Consider the following 18,658-nt stretch of genomic DNA (forward strand, 5'->3'; position numbering starts at 1 on the left):
AGCTGAGGGCTGAGGGAAATTCTTAAAATCCGTTCCTTCAATCCTCCCAATTTACCTCAAATTGCTATTGCAGCTGTTCCATTTACAGAGAAGTATGTATTTGATTAGCAGACACTGTCTCCTGTAAGTCAGTTTATTGCACAAGTGGAAGTTCTGAAGACAGACAAAACCTCAGTCATAGTCAAGAACAGACTACTTCCTCCATATTCCACCTTGCAAAGCATCATAGCCCAGCTCCAGCTAAGATACTGCAATTCTGATACCATAATTCTTGTTTTTTCTCTGCTTTCAGAAGAAGCACAGACTGCCTCCCTAGAAGGATTTATGAGTAGACGCAGAGCTGCAGAAAGCATGGTTTTACTAGTTCAGAGTAAAAGAAAGAGCTTTCTGCACTCAATAGGCAATTGTACAGAATTGGCAGGAAGTGCCACTTAAACAGTGGTTCATCAGGCAAGCACAACTACAAGGAAAAAATTCCAAGAGCACCAGAGGCGTCACTGCTTGCTATGCTGTTGGTCACAGCCTGAAGAAAAGGTCTTGGTGTTCAAACTCCAAAACTGTAAGAGAAGGATACTGTATTAGCTACATTGAAAGGAGCTCCCTCTACCAACCCACATCACCATTTTTCAGCCAACATTAAATAGCAGGTAAAATTCTGCAGGGGAAAAAGCAGGTGAAAACTGTAAGTCAAATCATTCTGGCTCTGTTACTTTTCTGTCATGGTATTAGCAATGTTTTGCTTCTAATAATTATGGCTTAAATTATAAAAATCACTTATGATCGTTTAGATCACTTTGTGTTTCAGGTGTCTCATAAATATGCTGTGAGCACCCCTGAAGATACTCCTACCTGCCCAAGGTTCCTCCAGCCTGGGTGTAGTATTTGTTATAATCCAAGCGTAGTAGCAGTTGAGCTAGGTCAGAGTTTATCTGGTGGTTTCGAACACTAGAGAGAATCTTGAAGAGCAGTGATGACTGACGACTGAATCCCTACAAATTACAGGAAGTCATTTCAAGGCATGCTGAGGAAAGCTCTTTGTTCTGCCTAAACATTTAACAGCCTCAAGAAGAGAATCACTGCAGAAGAACTGATGCTTGCGGTCCACTATAAGGTAAGTTGTCAGCCACAAGAATTATTAGGTGTTGGGTATCCAAAAGGAGGGGGAATGGTACAGTCTGATGTACACCTCTTTTCTATTCAATAGAGTGATTTCTGCATAACTGCCCATATTCTTCCCCTCTGTGCATATGTAGTTATTCTACCCAGGAGTTACTGATTAATTAAAGTTATCGAACTCATACAGAAAGTCTCATCTCAGCTTAACAGCTGTAGAACAAAAGTAAACGTAAATGCAAGATGACTGTTCAGCTAGATGTTTGCATGGGAGACAAACATACATATAGATTCACCTTCACCAGAATACTGAGTTGTGCAGCTCCCCGCTCATCTAATGGGCCCAGATTCTGACTCACCAGAGAACAAAAACTATGACAAAGATCTAGAATTTCATTTAAGCAGTGGAAAACCTGCATGGAATAAAAAGTACAAGACAGCAGTTAAATGCAGCTCAGCCCCAGAGAACGTTTTTAGTATCTAAGAAGTTGCAGCATTCGTAAATTAAGATGTTACTAATGCCGTGTTTTTAAACGATTAGTAAGGAAGATGACAAAGCAGCTGTAGTATTTTGAGGCCTTTTTCCCTAATGAAATAGGACTTGCACAATGCACTACATCTTCTCCCCTCATCCTCTACCCCCAAAACAACCACATTTTGCAGACATCACTGGGGAAACAGTCATTGGCATCAGTCTACCAGCCATCAATATGGGCCCAGAAGTTGATCATTGCCTATCGTATCCAAGCAGCAGGCCGCCACTGCAGTTTCAAGGTTGAGAATAAGACTAAAGAACGGCAAGAGATGTACTTCACGGGCTTAGTTCCACTGTTCGCTAAACTTGGACGGTCTTACATCAATTGGGCAAGGTAATTTGCATTCAAGAATGTTAAGAAAAAGCCTAAATGCCTCACAGGCTACATTTTTATTAAAAATAGAAGCAACATTTTAATATACTTTTGACTATAATAACAATACAAGAATATCCTTGAAGTCCACTGTGGAATATCTCAAGTATTTTTATCCTCCTAAAGTTTGAGGGGATTTTTTTTTTCCCTAACTAATGCATTTCTGTATGAGGCCCTCAGGAATGCAGATCCCAGCACTATGCTAATTGATACGTCTTTAATGAAATTGCCTGTGAGAAAAATACAGCAACATTTTTTGTTTTTCAAGTTAAGGCAAATTGATCACCAGAATAACCTTGAGTTAAAACTGCCAGGAATGTGGCATCCACTCCCACCAACTGTAACTTAAGTGATCTTAATTCACTTATCTCTTCTAGTTTATACCTGCTTTATTCTCAGAATTGCAGTCTGTACTGCGCAGGAGATTACCACTGATCTGTTTTTTGAAGAGATTGTTTGTCTGATCTGTTTGCAAAGCTACTTCCTGAGGCAACTGGAGAACTTGTAGGGGAAAAAAAAAAAGCGAATAACTACTTACAGGCTTTAGGAGGATGAAAGACTGAGCCAACAGATTACTTAAGAAATGATCATGAGCCAGTCTAATACTCTCAAAATCTCGTGTGGCATTTATCTGCTGGAGAAGCTGTGAGAACTGAGATTCCAGTACATCCACCTGATGGATATGTAAAAAAAATCTCATTAGTATCTTCCTTTATGAGGAATAAGGAGTACCTCAGACCAGCTAAAAGTTTTATTTAAGAAACTTACTCTCCCTGTTGCTACTCTTAGATTAAGAGGCTAATCGTCACCTTCTCTCTGTCCCCTGAATGGAGGCCTATATGCAAGAATAGTACAATAATATAAGGGGGAAAAATAGATGCTTAAGTATTACCTAAGTAGAAAAGAAATTGGTCACTTTCTTTAAGATTAACTAGTGAAAAAATGTACAGCTAATGTGTAAACAAAGGTACGTGTCGTCATTTCTGAATTTTATACTGGGAGGTGCTATCTGGAGGCTCAGCGTAAAGGCTGCAGTGCAACAGCTCAGCCAGGTTACTGTAGAATCTAGAAAGTTGAGCCCCCTCAATTCAGCTGTTGTTGCTATTAAATTGATTCTCACAAAATTATGCTGCTACTAACTAGTGTTTAGATTTGAAACTTCTCTTTAACTTCAAAAGGTCAAGAGTACAGCTTATTTCAATTCTTAGATAAAAATAAATTAGAGCTCAGTTAACAGGGCAAGGGAAGAAGACAGGTTTGTACCTTAATGATGCAACTTCAGGGATGCGTGGGGCCTCTCACAAATGCTTAGTAGCACTAAGCCATACCATTTGCGTTTCCATTAACACTCAAAAACTCTACTGATTCAAACAACCAAAAAGAAATATAATTGTAGCACTGAATCTGGGAACTCAGAGATAAGTTTTAGCTTAGGACTTCAGTGTTCCTAACCATGAATTTCTGCCAATTCCTGATTAACTGATACGGGTTTAATATTCTGTATAATCCTGACCTGCAGATAATACTGAAGATTGTCCACAAGGAAAGCCATGTGGTCCCTCAAACGCCACTTGATGGCATCAGTTCTGTTAGATTTCAGGTGTTTGCGTTGCATCTGGAGAGCCCAGCAGTGTTGTAGCTCAGCCTGGACCCGTCGCACGCTTAGCAGGTATTTGAACACAACATTGTACCTACAGTCAAAAAATATGAAGTTGTTGAAGATGGAACTCTTCCTTGGGTACAGGTACTGGAGAAGATAATAGTGCAAGACTGGAAAAAGAAATAGGATGTGATTGTTTGCCAATAGGGTAGATCTGGAAATGGCCCATCTCAGAGTAACAGGTTTCTACTTGTATTGGTTATTGACCTAAAAAGTACAAACTAATTTCACCATAAGCAGAGAAAAGCTGTCAAACTTTGACAGATCTATTTTGTTGACAGGTCTGCCAGGATCTTACTGTCACTAGCACCAAGTGTACCTTCAATATGACTAAGTGGGAAGAGTAATTTTAATAGGGAGCAAACTACAGTGTTATAGATCTACCTTTCTCTCAGGAGAAGGGGGAAAACATGGGTGTCTGAGATCAGGGAACCTACAGACATAGACAAAAACCACACCTATTACTTACTTCTCCAAAACAGCAGGAGTAAAGAGAATGTGCAGTGGCCACTGAACTTTGTAAGAAAGGCCCAGAGCTGCCCAGCCAGATGCAGGGGCTTCACGTGGAGATAACTCCCGGGTAGGCCCTTCACGAGCCTGGGGAGTATCTGAAAACAAATATGGTACTGCATTAAGTCTTCCTCTCCATTAAGGCAACCCACAGAAGGACGAAAAGGGGAGAGAACAGAATGAGAAGAGCAAAAGCAAGCTAGGCCATCACAGAGGGCTGTGAAGGGAACAGATTTAATTTTTTAACTCCAAAGAAAGGTAATTAATGGACTTGAAAACAAGATCATCATATTTCTTCTTAACTCATTACTAGAAATGCAAGTAGATACCTTTATGCTCCTTTCCGTGATACTCAATGGTCAAGTGAAGCAGAGGGAGAAGGTTGTCATCATCTAACAGTACCTTATGAGCAGACTGCTGAAACGCAACATTGACATCTGACAGAGAGAGACCACAGATACCAAATATTCATGATGTTGCAGCTAGTGTTAATTTTGCATTCATTCATTATTTATGCAGAGACATAAAAGACAACAGTGATGCACTATTTCTACTCTTTCATTTAGTTCCGCTCACAGATATGTAGAGAAACTTGCCATCTGAAAGTTTCTAAAAGATGTTTTCTTTACCATCTCTCTAGGACAACTTAATTCAGAAGTGCTGCTCTTTCAAAGCTAATGACATTTAGAGGATAAGATGGGGAGCTCTTCTGTATTGGACATAGCTAACCATCTGCCTACCATACCATAGAGAGGACAGTTTGTACGTGAATAAGCAGCACTCACCATGTTCAGTTACAGCCGTAGGTGGTGTTTTTAACATGTGCTGTGCAGTGTCAATGAAAGCCTGAAACAGCTCACCTCTTCCCAAAAGATAAAAGTCTTTTATAATCTGTGGAGATAAGTTTTTGTATATAAGCATATCAAAAACCTAACAGAAATACTAGGTGTCCTAACTGATAACAATTTTATTATTAGACAACTTCTGCCATTTCAAAATAGCTGGAGAGCTCTGAAATTCATCCAGTGCCCAAAAGGTTTATAACGCCTTGCTTCAACATGCAATCCACAGGACCACATAAACATACCCCTCTAACACTGTCTGACCAAGTTCTATCACTGCACTCATTCTTGAGATGTGGAAAATGAAAATAGCTTTACCTAAAAGAAGAACGTGCAGAACCTAAGATGGTGAAGAATTTACTGGGGGAATAGCCATTAAAGACCAAAAAGAACCCTACACCACTAATTTTAAACTGACTTAGCGAGAACAAGCTAGCAGTGGTATTACCTTCAGTTGTCCTAGTAAATCAGATTCCTCCACCATCAGTTTCCAAAGATGCTAGCGAAGAAACAAACAAGTCAACAAACAAAACAGGAAACCTCAGATTTATCTAAAAGCATTAAATAAGATCAGTAGCTGTCTTAAAATACTTCTGATGCATACAAAAAAGCACCCATATAAAATACAAGAACACACTAAAACTCCTATGAAGTCAACTCATGCTACTAATTAGAACACTGCTGATACATACCAGCAAAAAAACTTGAAGCCTCATGTCAAAAAATAAGCAAAGTCTTATGAATTAATTCCCATCCTAGTTATATTCTCACTTCTCTAAGCTCCCCACCTTCTCCAGTTTTTGGTATTTTTCCAAATTAAAAAGGCACCAGTGACCAATACAAAGCATTTGTCTAAGTAAAAGGCCAACTGTTACATCAAAAGCGTGGTATGAAGTTACAGAGTCTTTACAAGTGAAACAACAATTACATACAAATTCCCATGCAAATGACTGGTACCTGTTAGTGTCGTTTTATCATTAGAATTTGGAGTAACACAACACTCTGAGCCTCACCTGAAAGCTACCGGCAGCCTCTGTGCTCTTGTTTAATCACTGATTGTAAAGTTCTTCCCTTCTTCTGGTCCTTCACAAAACTCAAAAGCTTCCCAGCCTGTATAGTTATCCTTCCTAGGATCCTTACCTCAGCAACAGTGCTCCGTATCCAGTCAACCACAGATTCAAAGTCCACCAAACTAAAGAGTGGTTGCTGCTTGAGTCGGTGTAGTTCTGCTGCAAAAGTGTCCTCCTGGTTTTTTAGGATGGAGCCTGTGCAAGTAAGAAAAGTGTTTTGGACAATACTAAGGAATACCACTTGGAAAATTGCAGACCCCTTCCAGTACAGTGGGTCAGAGAGGCTGTTCAGGAAGCAATCTATTGTGTCTGAGCAGAGGAATAGGAACTTGGGGAGGCCTCAAAGTACAAGATCAGTACTGCAAGTACCATTACAGTACAGACACTTGATGTGACAGCACTCTAGTATCAGAGTAGAAAAACAAGATTCAGAGAGCAGAAAAAGAAGGAAAAGATTTTCCACACAAACGGCCCTTTTTCTAGGATTGAGCTGTGTTGTTAAACCCAGAACTTTTCTGCCATCTTAATCAGTTGGTTTGGTTCTCCACATAGCCCGTCCCTTTCAATTTTACCCTACTGCTTGGACTTGCGGATTTATTATTATTTTTAAAACCACTCTTCTTCCTACCTCTCCAAACGCAAAAAACAGTCCCATTCAATTGGTCCTTTGTTCTCTGCAATATCGTTAAAGTCACTTAAGTATTTTTGCACACAGAAGTTCAAGATAGAGACTTCACATCAGTCCTTCCTACTTAATGTAGTATATTTCCAAAACCATCTTCCAATGTAATCTTATCAGTCTCTCAAAGAAAATCACTAGCTGGAATTGTCTTTGTTTTGCTGTATTTGAGGTTCCATCTCGATCATTTGTCTTCCCCAGCCACTTCTAGGATCATCTTGGAATGAATCTCTCCTATTCATGGCTGAATTCTAATCATAGAACCATAGAATCATTAAGGTTGGAAAAGACCTCCAAGATTATCTGGTCTAACCATCCCCCTACCACCAATATCACCCACTAAATCTTGTCCCTAAGCATCACGTTCAACCTTTCCTTAAACGCCCCCCAGGGACAGTGACTCCACAGACCTCCTTGGGCAACCTGTTCCAATGCCTGACCACTCTTTCTAAGAAGAAATTTCTCCTAATTTCAGTATCAGCTGATCATCAGCAACTATTAAGGAATTCATTCATACAGCATTTTGGAAGATACTCATCAGTTATTCACAGGTGAATAAAGAAAACAAGAAAGAGGTTTCTTACCTTTTCTGGTCAGGTTAACATTTTGATTCTCAAACATCTGTACAGATTCTCCTACAAACAAGATTTTCTCAGCAACCCGCACAGGAATGTATGATGGCAGCATTTCCACTCGCAGAGAAAACTGTTTTAGAGATGGAGCTAACATGTTCTCCTCCTCAATCAAGCGCTGTCAGAGACCCCAGGGAAAAGATAGAGAGCACAAGGAAAAAGAAACAAAAGGTTGAGAAAAACAGGCTTAATTTTTTTTTTTTTTGAAAAATAAACAGAGTACATTCAAAGCAACCAGAAAAGTAGCAGATCAGGTCTGCCTAATTTCAGTAAGGCTCTAAACTTCTTTATACTTCTGGCATACTAGCAGATCTCCCTACAGAAGATGTTGTTTTCATTAGAAAGGGGGGTAGTGGGGAAAAATGAAAAGGCAGCCTTTGTTGAACAGCAGTAAATTGACTCTCCCAAAGGATAATGCCACAACAGCAAAATGAATTATTCTTGTAAGTGCATCACATTAGTTTTTCACTGCCATAACAATGTTAATTAGCAAAAATAATCCTCCTCTATCCCTATTCCTGTGTTTTAGCACAACTAGAATGTGGTACAGATGCACAAACACAAATACCTCCACTAGTGAACAGACAGGTTAAGGATCTGAAGGCTTGTGTACATGAATTTTCTCAATTACTTCCTGTAAAACGTTTTTCAAAGACACAGTATGTTATTAACTTCCTTCTGAAGGTATAAGTAAATATTAGAACTCCAAGTAGAGATGCTGTATTTTCTTTCAGAGAAGCAATCATAGCAATATCGATTATCTGGTTTTCTTGTTATTGGAGAATTAGGTTCATTAGACCATAATCAAAAAAACACTATTCTACCAAATGTTTGAGAATGTTTGTTTGAGTTCAGAATTAGTTTGTATATGGATGTTAACAGCTTGGCAATTCGTAAGATTCTTCTGACACTTTTAGATGAGGAAATACCCAAGAATTTTGAATTGGTCTATCCCATCAGCACCGAGGGTTTCTTATTTTACTACATGACAGCAGAACAGCCAACATCAGTAGCAATTTTTTCCCCAGTAGTGTCAATGGCATTACCCTGTTAAGTAACATTTGCACTCTGATTTGCACCAATGGTTGTGCAAAATAGGTACCTGATCCAGCTACCACTAGAAAGGATGCAAATCAACTCAACGCCAAAGCTTCTTAGGCTCTTTCCCGTGCAATTGTTCATGCTATCGTCTATGTCCAGGTTGAGAAAATCGAAGAGTTGACTAAGGAATCAGAAAAGAGTCGAGCAGGGTGAGTACCACACTTGGAATTACTTGACACCAGTGTCTACACGGATTCTATCAATATGACTTTCTACCTCAAGATTATCCAGCTATGCCCACCAATGTCTCTCTTCTTTATGCCTAGCAGCAACCTATGACAATAATCTGTTGATTTGCCATCCTACCAGGTGTGGTGGTTTCACCCTGATGGGCAGCTGAATTCCACCACACCGCTCTCTCACTCCCCTCCTAATAGGAAGAGGCGGAAAAAAAATATAAAAAAGGCACACAGGTTGAGATAAGGACAATTTAATTAAGGGGAAAAAAGAGGGAAAAGAAAAAAAATGAAAGGCTACACTGAAGCAAAGAGAAAACAGTTATTTTTAACATCCCATCATCAAGCAATGTTTGGCCATGTCTTGTAAAACAGGGCCTCAATATGCATTGCAGTTTTTCAGGAGGACAGATGTTTTCCTAACAAGACTCCCACCACCCCCCTTCTCCTTCCCCTTCCTCAGCATTTATTGCCAAGTGTGAAGTCATGTGGTATGGAATATGCCTTTGGTCAGTTTAGGTCATCTGCCCTGGCAATGTTTCCTCCCCACACCTCTTGCCCACCCCCAGCCTACTGGTTTTGAGGGGGTTGGAGAGAGCGTTGATGCTGTGCCAGCACTGTTTAGCAATTGCCAAAACTCTGTTGTAATATCAGTGCTGTTTTGTGGAGAAAGTGAACTGCATCTCTGCCAGACCCAGTACACCAGCTCTCAATAATGACCAGTCCAGCATAGTTTGCACTGAAACAAGATGATAACGTTTCCTCTTTAGTTACCTAAGGAACAAAGGTGCCAAGCCATGACTTGCAGCCTTACCAAGTCCTGCAGCTCTCGTAGCTGTTTTCCTGTAAGTCCTCCAATTCCTAGGTCGTCATCATCATCTTCAGGTTGGCCAGGGACATTTCCAGAAGAGGGGCCCTGTTTGATAAAGAACTCTTCATGTTGGTCTAGTAACAATCCATGTAGCATCCAGGCAGATAGCTGCTTATACATGACTCCATGACACACAGCCAGAATCCTGAGATCAAGAGAAATAAGACAGTGAGTTCTGCATGCAGTAATCAAAACCTCAATGTACCTCATTCTGGTAAGTCCAATTAGTTAAATATCTAACACGGATTTTTTTTTTTTTTTTTTTAAATCAGAGAAAGATGAACTGATCACTCAAAAAAACAAAGCAGCAAATACATCCTGTGAATATGTGGCTTCTGTAGAGAGAAACGCTTGACTGTCTTAAGTATAAGGAAGTTGCAGTGGCTTCCCAGTTTTGCTGTTTCTACTCAATTACTATTTCAGCGTGAACACTGAAAAGAATTATCCTTTAAGAGCCAATGGCCTGACTTTCTCACCAAAGACAAAAACGTAGCAACATCCACCCAGTGAAATGTATCTTCCTGAAGGATGGAAAAAAAGAGTAATAGGCTGCTACATTGAAAACATTTGATGTAGACCTCAAAAGAAGAAAAAACATAGGATCTGAACTTTCCTCAGCCCAAAGAGATAGTAAGATACACAAAAATACAAAGTATGGAGAAAGCCTTAATTCCTGCCATGAACCTGCTTTAGATAGGTAACGGGGACTGTGACAATTTGCCTTGCATGCTACTCCTATTTCTAGATCATGCAGGCCTGTTTTGAGAAGTATTATCTGCTTTTACAAGAAAGATAACACACTGTCACTAACTCCAGTAACTACTTAAGAAGTTTTATTGCATCTACCTACTTTTCAAGAGCACTGCGAACAGGAGGCAACCCCCCACAGCTATGTTTGTGGACGGTTTCCAATATCTGACATCCATGAATCTGCAGAAAGAAAAAGCATTTAGACTAGGTCTATTATTTGGATCTGTACTAAACTTTTCAAATGATTAAAACGCTACACTTCCAGCTAACAAGAAAAACTGCACAAGTCTGACAGAAAGAGGTGAAACACTCTATATAGTGAAAAAAAAAGAGGTGGTGACCTCTGTGAGCCTATGTGAGGCTGCACACCCATGTTTTTTCTCAAAAGTTTCCCTTAACAAAAACTAAGCATCTCTGGACTCCGAAAACATTAGCCTCCGCTTTTTTTTTTTCTTTTTAAACTCAGGTGAGGGTGGGAGAGAAAACAAGCTCAGAAGAGAAGAAAGTCCAGTTAGCAGCATCTTGTATTTTGAAATGTGCTGTGATTAGAAAATCTGTCAAAGACCTTACTAATAATGAAACAGAAAAGAGAGTTAAATCGAGTGTAAATGGATTTGTAATCCATTACAGTACTAGGAATGGGGCACCCATTACTGAAACCAGACTCTTTCCTAGCATTCAATTGTGGTGTGACATCAGAAGATACTTTATCAGCTAAAGAAGAAACTTGTTAAGAGAGACTAGCTACAATTTTACTGTACCTTCTGAGTCTTGATCTGTTCCACCACGACCATTACAGATGGGAAGAGTAACTGAAACTGCAGAACAAGGAACAAAATGTTGAATTAGTTTGCTATGCAAGGGAGAGAGAAATTATGATTGGGTAAGTGCGGACAGCAGCTGATTACAGTAATTTAACCAAGCCATCATCATGCTTTCCCCACAAATTGGAAACCATTCTGTGACCTGAAAATCACTGGAAAGATTACAATCCCTCACCTGGATCAAGATGGACTAAATTACTGTATTCCTGCTGCAGTTCAGACTAAGCACAAGCAGCAAGGAATATGCAAGGGTAAAAGTGAAAAACCTAAGATACGTGTTAAAGTGCAAGTAATCCTCTAAATGTGATCAGGGGACTACAAATTTGGAGGCATTAAAGAGAAATGACATGACATGAAAGAATAAACTTTGTTTATCCCACCCACGTTCTCATTAGACATATCACAGAGTAGAAAGAGAAATCGAAGAATACTACATGTTTATTAACAAGACGTACCTGGTCCAAGGAATAATTAACATGTGAGATGGAAAGATGTGGGTCAGCCAAAAACTGTAAGAACAAAGCAATTAATGAAAATTAACATAAGTTATGGATAAGTAAAAAAGCAGGTTTGATTCTATATTCCACACCCTTAGTTCCCACAGCTTGCCCCCCCCCCCCCCCAGCTTTTTTGTGTTATGTCCCATTTAGGCTGTAACTTTTAATGAAACCACTGCACAGTGACTGTACACAAGGTGTAACAGCTAGAAAGCCAACAAGGATTTAATCAGAACCTTCACAACTGAAGACAGAAGTCACAATAGTCTGAGACAGCAATGGGCTCTGAGGCTGTTGAGGCACTTACTGAACTGTACGTAAAGGGGACCAATTACTTATTAGAATGAACAATCATTTTTAATGGCACCTCACAGGAATAATTTGGAAGCCATTCCTAAAGGGGAAAGAAAACAATCTTGTCGCCTCTTTAACTACTACCACGGAGTCCATTAATTGCAGAAATGACAAGTTTCCACAGTCTGTCAGCAGCAGGACAGCCTCTTGTTCCAACTCTCTCTCCTTTACCTCTTGTTCAAGGTCAAGTAGTGCCTGTCGATATGGCTGCAATACTGAATCAAGACCTGTGCAGAATGCTCGCAAATAAATCCCATGTAATCCACCCTGGTTTTGCTGAGATACATGATGGTCCTAAAAGCAAACAATAAAATCTGCATCAGGTCCTCGGTGCAGGTCTAAAGGAATTTTCTGCGCAGCATTACACCAGCATCCAACTATCACATCTAGAAATGCACCTTAACCCCCCAGAAAGCACCCAGAAAAGAAACAGCAGTTTTATTTAGCTCTTCTGTGTATGCACGCAAGGGTTGCAAATGGTTATCCACATACATGTACCCACTGGTAACTCTAGTGCTTATTCATACACCACAAACCCTGGTGAATCTGCAGGGATCACGAATTACCACATTATGTTTCCCCAGGACTGAGATTTTTACGTTCAGTCCACCTTTCAACATTGGTTGTTCCGGACCCTCCTTCACTTTCACCACACGGAGCCTTCTGGAGCCCTGTTCGAGAAACGTTCGCTGGAACTAGTGCAGAATGGTGCCGCTGCACATCCGTGCCCGGAGCAGTTTGGGCGGACTGGCACCCGCTCAGCTCTGCTCCGCCGCGGGAAAACCGCGGCGAGGCGGCCCCACCTGCTGCTGTACGTGCCCAGTATACTGCTCCACGAATTCGGCGAAGCGGATGTAGTCGGTGCCGAGACGGCAGAGCCGGTTCAGAACGCTCGTCTCGCTGGGGTGTAAGAACGGCAGTTCCTGGGACACCTGCGGGGAATGACAGCGATGTGGGAGGGAGGGAGGGCGGCGGAGGGGGGGGGGGTTGGGGGGGACCTGCCGTACCTGCAGGCCGCCGCGCTTGCTCCAGGTGAAGGCCGCCCCTGGGTACCCGCTCAGCGCCAGCAGCAGCTCGTGTATCATCTTGCTGCGCGCCGCCGCGCAGGCTGCTGGGAGGGGCACAAGGGCTGCTGGGAAGGGCGCGTCTGCGCCGCGGACGCCGGAGGGCCTGCGGGCGGTGCTTCGTCTCGCAGGAGCGGCGGAGGCTGCCGGTGGCCTTACGCGGCCCATTCACAGGGTGTGCTCCGCGGGCGGCTCTCCGCCGGGCACGGGAAGTAGCGGGAGAATGGGCGAGCGCGCCGGCTTTCCAGAAGAGTCACCAGGAGCAGCTGACCAGGCCGGGCTAGTCCGGTCCCCTCCTCTCCGTTCCTGGGGTGCTTTGGCGTGGCCGCAGGAGGATGGTTGAGTAACTCGGGTGGTTGTGATGGCAAGTGTTGATCCAGAAGGTCCCTTCCAGGACAGCAGCAAGCTCATAACCTTCTAGGTTGTTTTTTCATCTTTGTTTATGGCATTTCTTACCAAATTTCTTTATTCTTTTCCTAGGATGCATGTCATTGCTCTATCTGTGTTAATTTGACCTTGGTCTCACCTATTATACATTGGTCTCACCTCGAATACTGTGTACAGTTGTGGGCATCACAATATAAGAAGGGCATAAAACTATTAGTGTCCACAGGTGGGCGACAGAGATGGTGAAGGGTCTAGAGAGGAAGATGCGTGATAAGCGGCTGAGGTCACTTGGTTTCCTCAACTTAGAGAAGAATAAACTTGAGGGGCATTGTTCTTCTTTCTGTGCATTTTTACTCATTATGTCTTCATTCAGGAGAAAGTAGTGTTAAGCATAATGTTTATTATTTGGAACAGATAGATAACTTTACTCTCCAAGTGTGTTTGTTTCATGATCAGCTTGTCGTAGTGTGCACTGTTGTAGTAGAAAGTTCTTGTGTTATGTTCCTACAGGAAGGAAAAATGTCCTAGTACATAGACCCACTTTCTAAATAAAATTGTTTCTTAATACCCTCTCTGACATGTATGCATTTATTTTCCTATAGCTATCTTTACATGTGTATTGGGAACTCCAATAGTATTGTTCTATTGTGTATCAGTATAATAAAACTATTCTCTTTATATTGACAAAGCTTCTGTTGTCTGAACAAAGACTGTGGAATTTCACTAGGCATTTGTTCATCATTGACATAAATACCACAGTGTGCAGTTGTGCCAGGAAAACTACATGATACTCCTGCTTTTAAGAAGCTGTTATTTGGGATTTAGCACTGTTAGCTTCAGTCTTGCAGTGCTGAAATCAGTCACAGTCCTTCCCATGTTTGTTAGAGGCTTTGGTTCAATCCCATGCTTCTGACTCAAAGTTCTTTGCTAACAGGTGGCTTTTGATTAATACTAAATTGAATTATGATTGTTAAAGCTAATTATGTTATATTCAGATTATATATAGTTAAATATATAGAGAGTGATGCCTCAATATTTGACCCCAGAATGCTTTACCTGTAAATGCCAAATATATAATTTAGCGTATATTGTACATTGCTAATAACATGATGCTTTTATTTATATAAATACGTACTAATTTAATCTGATAGAGAACTCTTGAATCTAAACATAATAGTCTTCTGAAGCCAGAAATCAAGGTTATAGTAGCATTCTGTCACAAAAAGTGAGACTCTCAGGTGTCTTTCTTGAGAACAAGGCAGAAGTAAACGATGTAACATTTATTAAAGCAGAGGGAGCTAGGGGCGGGGGGGAAGCTAATTTTTGGGAAAGTAAAGTTAGTGATTTGTTGGAAGTGAGTCATACTAAAGGTAAAGCTAGAATTAATTATGAAAGCAATTTAAATAGAGATATGGTAGCTTTTTGTCATTGGAATTTCTTATTTGATGGTGAGAGTTACGGATTTGATAGAGAGTATTGGTAAGGTACTGTGGCTGGTTTGCAGAATAGGTCAGACTAAATGTCTCATTGGGTGGTTGCTTTACAATCTGTAAATGGGTGACCCATCCCCACTCATTTGCGTTCAGCTAAATATAGTAATCTGGTTAGGACTTAAATTACTTTATTGGTTCTCAAAGTGCCTTTGTAGGTAGGCTACATGAGAACAAGTACAGAAAAAAAAAAATAAAAGGAGTTAAAAAGCAAAAGAGGGGGAGGATGTCTGTGCCACACCCAAAACGAATTTTGAATTGCCCAGTGCTGTTTTCTTTTCTCCAGGTAGCTTTGGGGCTTCCCTGGACCTTACAGATGCTACAAGTGAAAGAAATTGTACCAGGTGCTTGGAAACAAGTACACGGTGTTTGCAGTTCAGGAAGTGTTCTAGCCAGCTTGCCCACGTTGCACTGTCACAGGGAAAAGGAGAGGTTTTCATGACGGTTACTCAGAGTGGAGAGATTGCTCACCTTCCTCCAAAGAGTAAGTGCTCCTCTGCTGTTTCATCAGCCTGTGGCTGTGTCTTAGCCGCATGTCGTGACTATAGCAGGACTGGGCAGGATTAGGGCTCTTCCTTGTCTGTCACTTGTTCTCAGGCTTCCATGAGGAGTCCTGCATACAGGGCTGTGTGCCAGGCAGCCGCTGGCTGTATACATTCATTTTATGCGTATATATGCATGTGCACATTAAGTGTGTGTGTATATATATAACACATATGCGTATGTGTTTAAAACATATACTGGGTCATTTGAGGCAATTCCATCAGATTTGTGCAGGGTATTCTGGGCCTGTAGGAACAGAGAGTGTAGCTAAACTGGGTAATTAGAGGAGACAAAAATGAATATGGACCTAAACCTTATTACAGGTATAGAGGATAAGATTTAAACGTATCTTGAATGAATGAGGTCTAAAGGGAAAGGTCACATGTCTGTAAACACACCAAGTGCAAAAAATAGTATTAAGAAAAAATGACTAATAAAGATGAGAAGATTCATCAGAATGAAGGCTGCTAAGATGCAGTGTGGCACTAGATGTTATTTTTATTTCAGCAGTCTGGGCCAGTTCCATGTGTGCTACAGGGAGAGTAAGTGATAACTTGGAATTCTTAGTGCTAAATGGAACACAGAGCAGATCCTACTCCATCTTCAGCCTTTACTTTGCTAGAAATTAGGATACGTCTGAAAAATTCTTCAGTGGAAAGCTGTTTGAATAGGCTATTATTTCCAAGTCTTTCTTGGAATGCGAGGCCTTACAATACTTTGGAAAGGCAGGTGAAATAATTGTATATATTACTATACTGTTTGGAGGAGGACAGAAGAGGTTAGAGATTCCTTCTGTTTCAGTGGTAGCCTGCGGCTAGGTTGTCTTGAAGTGACTATAGAATTGCAGCTTCAGAATCTTCAGGTTTTCTATTTTTTTTTTTTTTCCAGCACCATTCACAGACATCTATCTTGTAAAGGAAGTGGCAAATAAACACCTTCAAAAGAACATGTAATAGTAGTTTAAATAAAGGACTGGATTTTGGAGCTCTTCATTTCCTCAGGGAAGAACTAATGACTAGGCATTAAGGCCAAGTACTACTACTTTTCTTTTTTTTTTTTTTTAAAAAAAAAAAAAGAATTTATAGTGAAATTTCAAAACTAGAGAAAAACTAGGTATCTCTAATGCTATTTGTAGGGATAAGTGACTAGTAAATATTCAACATTAAAAAAAAAAAAAAAAAGACAAGCAACAGGAGAGGCAATAGATCAAACACACAGATACATAAACACTAACAAAGAGCAGTTAATGAAGACAGTAACAAAGACCAGAGATCTTAAATCGGTGGAGCCATTATAAGGAACTGTTGAAATATAACTCTGAAGTGGTTTATTCAGAATCTGCAATTATGTGAAATAATACTGTTTTATTTTTCTTATCAGAATAGGTCTTAGAGAAGAGAGTATGTGTAAATTTTTTTTTTTTTTGAGGAAGGATTGTTGGATTGTAAAAACAATATCACAGGATTTTTAGGGGAGTAAAAACAGAACAAAACCACTTCTGCACTCCATAGTTCATATATAAACATTGTTTAAAGTGTATTCTCATAACTGCAAAGCAGTCACATGCACAGTAATGCAAAGAAAAAAAATTAGAACTGTAACTGCTTATTATAAACTCTTTGATTAGGAGATGATGTGTGTTACAGTCTTCCAAAAGTGTTGGCATCATTTGTTAATAATAATCTATTGTTTGTGTTCATTTTTGCTTCTTTTAACATGACTTAATAGGAAAATTTATTTTCCTTCGGGATCATTACCTGCATTCTTGATAAAAACATAGTTAACTGAATCAAAGCATAGGCCTCTCTAGCCCGATGCCCAATATTGGTCACCTGAGAATACTGAGGGATAGGGAACACAAATAAGGCACGCTTGGAAAGGGATCGCTTCTTAATCAGTGACATGATCTTCCTGAGCTTTCGTGTAGGTTCACATGTTTAGTTGCCTTAGATCAACATTTGTGAATTTATGTAATTCCTTTTTGAGTCTATTCTTTTGGTCTTCAAAATTACATTTCCTTCTGTTTGGTTTAAAACTGCATTCTTACAGTTAAATTTGTGACTATTCTGTTTGTTGAGAAAATAAAATTCTTACTTTCTTTCCCCTTTTCTCTCCTTCCAGTTACCTCTTTTGTTAACCATGAAGTCTTAATTTAGTTAGTTTCTCTTCACATGAAAACCATTCTGTAGTTCTGATAATCACTGTTGCCTTTTTCTGTACCTATTTATGTTTTTTATATTCTTTTTTTTTTTTTTTTCATTTTAAAAGAAGGAATGCACACAGATTTCTGCATTTGCAGGAGTTCTATATCTACGAAGATCTCAATTTGTAAAATGAGTATTTTTAATATTGATGTTATGATTCCATCTTTCAATCATTTGGTATTGAGACCATGTATTCCTAAAGTCTAATGTATGTATGATTTGCTTTACCCCAACCTCCCTTTTTTTCTGGGTAACAAAGAGCTGATAATATTAGGTTCTGTGTTGACTATAGAAATTTGAATATTGTTACGGTTTAGATGCATAGCCAAGTCTGAAATGGATTGAATGATGGAATTGTTTTCTAGAAACACATTAGGAATAAACACCACTAAGGGAGAAGATCGATTTAACTAATGGGACTATATTAACATAAAACCTAAATTCATATGTGTTGTCTGAATTGATTTAGGTAGGAATTTGGAAGTCTTCTAAATATCCTAACAGAAGGTGTAGAACTGATGCCCCATTGGAATAGTGGGCTCTGGGAAACTAATTCTAAGATGACTGATGAATTTTGGTGGGTTTTTAAGTGTGGATTATATAAATGTGGTTGACTCTGAAAGCAGGGGAATAGCCCTGAGAGTCTGTTGGTATATTTCAGCCCAGTGCTTCTGGATAGACATGGATGTACAAGCAAACTGTTAGGTGTTATCTCTGCAAGAACACTTAAGGAAAAGAAAACATTCAACTGGATTGAACTTTTGAAGCTATTTGTGTAATATAAGTAAAATTTGACTCAAGTCTAAAAAAAATAATTTTAAAAGATTTTTTTTTTTAGGAAAACCAATCTCTGAATCATTATCACATAGATGTATAATATAGAAAGTTTGTTTCAGAGTATTTAACATCTGTTGAGATTATCACTCTCCTGAAGACAATATGTTCCAGCTAAGCACACACAAATAGCATAAGGTATCCATCCA

At 39.9% G+C, this 18,658-nt stretch overlaps 2 protein-coding genes across 3 annotated transcripts in view; one reads left to right on the top strand and one right to left on the bottom strand.

Moving 5' to 3' along the window:
- Positions 1-119: 119 nt before the first annotated feature.
- Positions 120-13,330, bottom strand: TUBGCP4 (tubulin gamma complex associated protein 4). 2 transcript variants are annotated; one of them, XM_035335820.1, is made up of 18 exons: positions 12,995-13,329; positions 12,791-12,919; positions 12,159-12,281; positions 11,592-11,645; positions 11,074-11,130; positions 10,413-10,492; positions 9,506-9,707; positions 7,367-7,532; positions 6,174-6,298; positions 5,482-5,532; positions 4,977-5,082; positions 4,521-4,628; positions 4,151-4,289; positions 3,535-3,712; positions 2,560-2,694; positions 1,410-1,526; positions 850-989; positions 120-557 (listed from the first exon to the last, which is right to left on the bottom strand). In XM_035335820.1, the coding sequence occupies exons 1-18, from the start codon at positions 13,217-13,219 to the stop codon at positions 545-547; spliced, it is 2,148 nt and encodes a 715-aa protein (XP_035191711.1). In that variant the 5' UTR covers positions 13,220-13,329; the 3' UTR covers positions 120-544. The 2 variants fall into 2 exon arrangements, with proteins under 2 accessions (XP_035191711.1, XP_035191712.1); XM_035335821.1 differs by lacking the exon at positions 1,410-1,526 and having other exon boundaries at positions 12,995-13,330.
- Positions 13,331-15,264: 1,934 nt separating this feature from the next.
- Positions 15,265-18,658, top strand: part of IQGAP1 (IQ motif containing GTPase activating protein 1) — a 63,165-nt gene continuing 59,771 nt past the window's right edge. Inside the window, exon 1 of the mRNA XM_035335807.1 lies at positions 15,265-15,412. Within this exon, the coding sequence (XP_035191698.1) occupies positions 15,367-15,412 (46 nt within the window). The 5' untranslated portion in view covers positions 15,265-15,366. The remainder of the gene's footprint in view (positions 15,413-18,658) is intronic.

The sequence above is a fragment of the Oxyura jamaicensis genome, chromosome 10 (assembly GCF_011077185.1).
Source record: "Oxyura jamaicensis isolate SHBP4307 breed ruddy duck chromosome 10, BPBGC_Ojam_1.0, whole genome shotgun sequence".
Taxonomy (NCBI): domain Eukaryota; kingdom Metazoa; phylum Chordata; class Aves; order Anseriformes; family Anatidae; genus Oxyura; species Oxyura jamaicensis.